The following is a 7298-nucleotide window of genomic DNA, read 5'->3' as shown; positions in this document are numbered from 1 at the left end:
CACGCGCGCGCAGCCTCCAGACTGTCCAGTTCCAGTCCAACAACAGATTTTGCCTTCCTGATCAACTTGTTTAGTCAAGTCACCAGCCTTGATGCCACCTCCCCAGAACACAACTGCAAAGAACAGTGCACTCGCTACTACAGACTGACTCCTGCAGGGCCTCCTCAGCATCCTTTGACCAAACCTTCGCATACCTCTTGGTAGCAGACTGTCTTACTACGGGCTTGTGTGTTGGTACTAGATATATTAAGTTGTGGTCTGATCCACCAAGCGGGGAGAGGGCTGAAGAGCTGTATGCCTCCTTCACATTGGCATAAAGGAGATCAAGAATCTTATTTTCTCGTGTTGTACAGTCCACATACTGTTTGAAGTTGGTCAGACTTCCCGAAATACTGACATGGTTAAAATCAGTATTAATTAGTATAAGGGCACTGGGGTGTTTTGTCTGGAGACCAGTGACAACTGTGTGGACGATGTCACATGCACTCTGTGCTGCAGCTGATGGAGGAATGATGCAGGAACAGTCACAACAATGGCGTGTAAAAACTCACGGGGCAGGTAGTATGGCCTCAGTCCAACCACCAACAGTTCAACGTCTGAAGTACAGATACAGTCTTTCACTTGCACCATTTAGAGTTAACAAAAACAGAGAGACCACCTCTTTTCTTGCCGCTCTGTTTCCCTCTGTCCGCTCGCACTTTGTTGCAGAGTGACATCACATTTCCCATAATAATTTTTGGGAGAAATGGTTTAAATCTCCTACGTTTTTCTCAATGTGTCACTCCTGCTCTGCAGCCCCTCCTACGACTCCTCAGGTCTTGGGGGATTTCAGGTTTTATACCAAGAAGCAGACTTGTTCCCTTGAGAGCTAACAGTTGCTCCCTTGTGTAGATGCTGTTGCCAAAGAAACGTATATTTTCTGATGCAGTTTCCATAATCTCCATATGTCTCTCCACTGGAATTAGAAGATCCCAACTCATCCACTTTCATCCATTATCAGAGAGAAAGCATAGATCTTGACTTAACTTGGATTAACAGACTTTCAGTAAAAAACTTGCAAAAACAGAGAAGGTGCTGTAACTAGCCTTACAGGCGCCATTCTAGAATAGATTATAAATTATGGATATTGTCAAAGTTTTTTTTTTGTTTTGTTTTGTTTTTTAACTAGATCCTTCTTCAGAGGGCTGAAAAATTGAATATCTACAGATGCCCTATCTGATTAGCAGAACTGGTGAAGCCAATACAATCCCATTGTTTTGACAGCTTGTATTGATTTGTTTTCCATACAGTTTGCATGAATGCTGAAAAATATGGCACAGTCTATGTGCACGCTCACAGACTATAAAGTCCAAGTAATGCAAGTTTCAGGTTTTCACCAAAGTAACTGCATCGATGTGAGAGAACAGATCCACATTGATCAAACTGTTTAAATGTCAGTGAGGATGATTTAAATGTGATGTATTCTTCTGATTGTTGTGAGAAGTGGAGGCAGGACTCACTCCAGTTAGTAAGTTATTTCAAGGCCTTGGTAATTATGTTGAACTCATTGAGACTGGGTGTTGGAAACCAGCACTTCAATTTAATGTATTTGTGTGTCCAACGGCAGCATTAGTTTGTTGTTGTCCAAAAAAAGACCTTGACTATGTAACGATTTGTGCTGTGTGGTTTGTAAATAAATCAAAGTTAATAATACAAAGTAAATGATCAGCTCTGTATTTTTAATTTTATAGCCTATATAAGTGAAAAATTTCTGCTTTTCTGGACATTTGACAAACATCAGGCCAATTGTGTGTGTGGCCTTACATCACAAACGATGGGCGTTTGTGTTTTGGTGATATTTCCCAGCTGCACTTTTATCCATTGACAAAGTTCAGTTTAAGTTGAACAGTGACAACCTGGTGGCAAACAGCTGCAGGCCAGTGGTGCTGTGTGTTGTGGCCTCGGTTCTTGTTGCCTTTTTTCCAGCACTTCCAGCAACACCTCAGCCTCGGACTCTAGCAGGGTCCAGCGTATAAATTTGTGATGATGCTACTGACCTACTTGTGTAACATTAATATTGCGGCATGGAGCAGTCAGCGTTAAAGTTCTGTTCTCTATCTCAGTCCTAATATATTCTCTCTGCTCCAAATGTCTTTATACTTGACCCCAAATCCTCCATCTGCAGACTCTAATTTGATCTAATGATAGAAACTGTAGCCTGGATGCCAATCGGCCTCACTCAGCTGCTCTCAGGTGCCGCTGAACTGCTCACATCTTTGATTCTGCTTTTTTTGTTTCATCTAATCTTGAAGACAGGATTAGGAAAACAGCCTGTCCACACAGCACCTGTAGGTGTGTGTTATATTCAGCTGCTGCTGTCTTTACATCATAATCCTGACATGCAGCCTAATCCACCTGACGTGCCTCTGCTGTGTCTTTGACCTTAAGTGCAAACCAGTGAAAAGACAAATGTGCAGACGTCTGTCCCCGCTCAGTTATGTCCCATTGTGCCATCGTATTCTCCATCTGCTGCTTCCTTTTTAATGAAGACGTGTTTGACGTGTGTTAATCTAGATGCCACAGCTGCTGGTTCACACTCAACACATCGTCATGACTGATGCGATCATTGCCTCCTTTGTCCATTAAGACATCTTTAAATGACAAAGCATCAGTTTTCCTGAGGGTGTTTCAGTGTGTGTGTGTGTGTGTGTGTGTGTGTGTGTGTGTGTGTGTGTGTAGCTGCTGTACTGTGGCATTACGGCTGTAATAACATAATCCCAGAGATTTGGTCTGACATCAAGACAATATGCTGCCGATTTCAACTGACAGTAGGGAATTATCGTCACCACGCCCTTCGCAGACAGCTAGATGTGCTATTATTGCTGCTGGGAGTCTCAATGTGTGGCCTGTGGACCCTTTCAGAGACCCTGATCGTGACAGTAAATACAGACCATCAGCTCCATCTGATGTTTTGAAAACACCAATAACCACAACCACATGACTTGGTCCATGTCCAACTCAGCACTGCCCTGTGAAGCACCTTCATTTGTATAAACACAAACTGCATCACTCCTTTCAACTTTGTGTTACTGTGGATAAATAATGTTAACTTTGCAGACCTGAATGTTTAAATGCACCTGTACCTGCTGCTAAACAGAAAGTGTGTGATGATGCTGGTGAATGAAGCTGTCTGGACAGACTCTGGATCTTCACACCTTCCCAAAGGGAGAAAGGAAGCCCACGCAGCAGCTCTGAGGACAACAGGTACAATAGAAGCTGAACAAAAACCTTGCTTTTGTTTGAAATGGTTAAAATAAATAAAATTCAGGCTGAAAGTATTTTCCTGCCATGTCAAATGAAAAGCTGTTTTTCCTCCTTGTCCTGCATTTTGTTCCTCTTTTCTTCTAAGCAGGCCGACTCACTTATGGTGCTTCTTTTCTTTCCCAGTTTCTCTGTTCTAGCTCAGTTTGATGCATCCACCAGGCTGAATATTAACACAGAACCTGTGCTTGGTGTTGACCTTTGACCTTATGAGTAAAGTTTTATCCCAACAGAATACACTGTGACTCAACAGAAATAATATCAGCAAAAATGCAAAAGGTTTAGACTAACACTAAACTGAAATGCAGTGCTAAATGTAAAAACGCCACCAAAAAGAATGCTCTATACTGCAACTGCAACAGCAGAAAGCAAAACCTGTCAGAGCCTGGAGCAGAGATAATGCCTGATGCTGTGACAAAGCAAAGAAAGTTCAATGGCCTGAACTGGAAGAACCAGTCCAAACAGCTGCAGGCAGACGCCTCTAAACCGACATTATTCTTTCCACATTTGTTGCTTAGTGGGACTAATACTCCAGAAATTACGGTAGTAAAGTCTTGAAAGGCCTCAGAAGAGCGAAACTGTCCATGTTTCTACAATGAAAGAGAAAAGGTATAAAATAAATTTAAAACACCTGCTGAGCAGAAACATCTTTTATTAACTTATTCTCCTGCTGACGTCCCAACCCTCAGTTTGGATCTAAACATTACTGTGCTGCAGCTTTAATTGGACTGAAAGGACTAAACCATGAAAAAGGCTACAACCTAAATGTGAAAGGTGTTTTTTTTAACTTAAATCGTTGTGTAACTAGAAGGTCAGAGGTCACAGTGTCCTTTCAGAGTTTCATACAAATGTGTAAAATGTCCGTCCCAGCGGTGGCGGCTGGCATATGGACGCCCTTTCCCATCTACATGAAAACCTGCCGCAGATAATACACACAAATCTACTTTAATACAAAGAAATCTTCTATTATTCTGCCCATTATGTAAAAGGATGAGATTATCAATATACAGATTAATGAGCATCCAATGGAGATCCAGAATATCGACCCGCCCTGCCCCGTGCCTCCACCCTGCAGGCGCCGTCTGGACGCTACACTGCAGACACACAGAAATAAAAAGCCCACAGCGCCTTGCACTTTAGGTGTTAGATTTTAGTCTTTATTGTACTATTTTTCTGGACAATTTGCTAGCGGACATGTGAAAACTTGGACCAACAAAACATCATCATCATCATCATTTTTTAATTACAGCATATCGTCAGACTGCGTAACAGTGAGAAGATGAGTTTTTAAAAAACGAAGAAAAAGAAGAATCCAAAGCAAAGAGAAGAAAAAACCTTTTGACTTTAATATTCAGTGATTTCCTTTTTTCATCATGTACACAATATAACAGTCTAAAAACATTGAACACACAGAGCTGAAGACGTTGCAGTGTTGGGAGGTGGCAGTCCTCAGGGCAGTTTATATAGTGTAGCACGGGGTCCTGGCAAAGATCTACGGGGCGGATGAGGGACAAAGGGTGGTCGAGAGGGGACTACAAACCAAAATGGCCGTCAATATAAAACTAAGTTTTTTTTTGTTTATTTTTGTTCTTTAAATCAACCAATCAGAAGTCAGTAGAGACAGAGCAGAGTTTAATTAGGTCAACGAAGAGAAAACAGGGCGGTGGGGACGTGGAATGGCTCGATTTGCTTTTTTTTTTTACATTTCTGAATTTTGCTCTTCTCATAGACAATAAAAAAAATCTCACAGACAAGCAAAGGAAAGATAAAAACTGGTACATGTACTGGACGGAGGTATGGGTGGATGAAGGGATGGATGGGGACAAGAAGAAGGGCTTGAATTATTGCTTTCTGAGTAATGATTATTTTTCACTTCTCATCTACATGAATTCTCATCATCTCGCTCGCTCTCTCACCATGGTCGTCTGTTAACACGTGATTACTCCGTTTATTCGGGAGGAAGGAGGAGGGATGACGAAAGGGAGCGAGGAGGGGGATTTTGGGGAGGTGGGGGCGGGGCTCAGAGCTCCTTGCTCAGCGAATCCCGGGCAGTTCTAATCCTCTTTGTGTGGCCTCACACGTTTCCCGCCTTTTTGTCTGGCAAATGATAACAGAAGAGATGTATTACAAATAGGAAAAGGAGAATAATAAACAGTCAGATGTTGGATGTGAGTTTATGCTACAGGTCTCTACATTAGTTCATGTCTGAGTTAACGACGGATACAACGCAAACAACAACAACACAACAGCTTCATGGGAGAAATATGGCGTCACAGTGTGGAGGATCAGCATCACATGACCAGAACAGGAAGATGTTCCGACTGACTGTCTGTGACTGTCTTTCTGACTGTCTGTCTGACTGACTGTCTGTTTCTCTCTGACTGTGTTTGACTGTCTGACTGACTGTTTGTCTGTCTGACTGTGTTTGTCTCTGTCTGCCTGACTGACTGTCTCTCTGACTGTCTGTTTCTCTGACTGTCTGTCTGTCTGACAGCATCTTGCCTTATGTTGCTGCAGACAGTAAGACAGAGGGACTAGTTAATCTGGCTTGTTGAAGAGGCCCCTGTGACACTTCATTCTGCATTGACATGGAGGACAGCAGATAGAAAGCAGATGTTCCCAGTCCAGTCAGACCAGTATCTAAATGTGTTTGCTGCAGTTTATGAACCATTTGTTACAACTCTCAGTATCAGCTGGAAGACTTGGGTAGAGTGGCTGTATTTACTGTCTTTACTTATTAAGACATCATTTCCTTTCAAAATGATGGTGCATGGGTCTTGGTTTCTGCCTTCATTAAAGGAAAAGTCAGAGAAGACAATATCAGTTGCCTGTGTGATCTGACAGGAAAAGCTATATCAGCCACATTTCAGCTCACATTTCCCAGGTGTCACCATGACCTGAAACACCATTATAGGCTCTGTTTGCTTTCATTTTCCAGCCTGTGTGCAGGGCTCCAAAGCTCAGGTGACCTCCCATTTCCGATCTGAGCGCCCGCTAACTGAGTGTGTTAGAAAAGCAGTTGTTGCTTCACTATAGATAATGCTGTTTGTGCCATGTGAGAATTACCATAATTATAGTTTCCAATGTGTAAATAATAATGTTTATGCCTGTCTCTTGTGAATGCTCACCAACGTTAAGTGTTCCCAGTGTTAGTTCCAGCTGTGACCCATTTTTACTGATGTGGGAAAGAGAAACGCTGGCTGTTGGATATCTGATGGTGTTTATTTTTTAGCTCTACTGTTATTTTCAGTAAAAAAGCAGCTGCTGGGGCATCTTCTTGACACCACAGAGCTCAGTGTGGTCTCAAGTGTGAGAAACATTAGGTGTTCAATTTTAGCACAACAGTTTGAGCTTCAAAGGGGCATCCAGTAAACCGCATGGCGGCAGCAGGAGCCATGATGCTCTTCACAAGCATCAGTTGTGCTGAGATGAAAGCGAGGCGGTTGCTGGACACCAGGCCTCACAGGGCACTTGGATGGAGAGGAGGCTGGTACTAATAAATAATGGAGGAGAGACCAGAGCTCCTGCTGGTTCACAGGCGCCTCACCTCCTGTAGCTCAGAGCGGCTCCCAGGTGGAAGTGTGCGAAATGTACAAATGAGAAGTGAAGCGGTGGAAAAGAGCAAAGTACACTCAGCAGTGCACCTCTACATAAAGTTTTAAAACATCAGGAGATGTAAAATTTCATCACCATTATTGTATTTTCTCACATCAGTGCTCAGCCCAATAATGTCAGAGGGTCAAATCTGACCAAACTGCATCAAGCAAAAACCAAAAAGGTTATTGCAGAGTCTGATTAAAAGCGCTGCAGCTTGAACAATCACATGCTGTGTCATGGAGCAGCTAATGTGATATTTATACTTTCATACACGTCCATGAACAGTCAGCTTTCACCCATAGCTGCCACACTCGCCACCTGAGTCCATGTTAAATGGTTTCATGAACCTGAGGGAAGCTTCTCACTGTCCTCCATCCACTCACAGCTTATTTTACCACACC

General features: G+C 42.8%; 1 protein-coding gene across 1 annotated transcript in view; it reads right to left on the bottom strand.

Annotated features, from left to right (window-relative positions):
* Window positions 1-4627: 4627 nt before the first annotated feature.
* LOC113122167 (oleosin GRP-17) overlaps window positions 4628-7298 on the bottom strand; it is a 28060-nt gene continuing 25389 nt past the window's right edge. The window contains exon 4 of the mRNA XM_026293261.1: window positions 4628-5397. Within this exon, the coding sequence (XP_026149046.1) occupies window positions 5375-5397 (23 nt within the window). The 3' untranslated portion in view covers window positions 4628-5374. The remainder of the gene's footprint in view (window positions 5398-7298) is intronic.

This window comes from Mastacembelus armatus, chromosome 13, assembly GCF_900324485.2.
Source record: "Mastacembelus armatus chromosome 13, fMasArm1.2, whole genome shotgun sequence".
Lineage (NCBI taxonomy): Eukaryota > Metazoa > Chordata > Actinopteri > Synbranchiformes > Mastacembelidae > Mastacembelus > Mastacembelus armatus.
The sequence above is the reverse complement of the archived record's forward strand: the minus strand, read 5'-3'. Positions and strand labels throughout refer to the sequence as shown.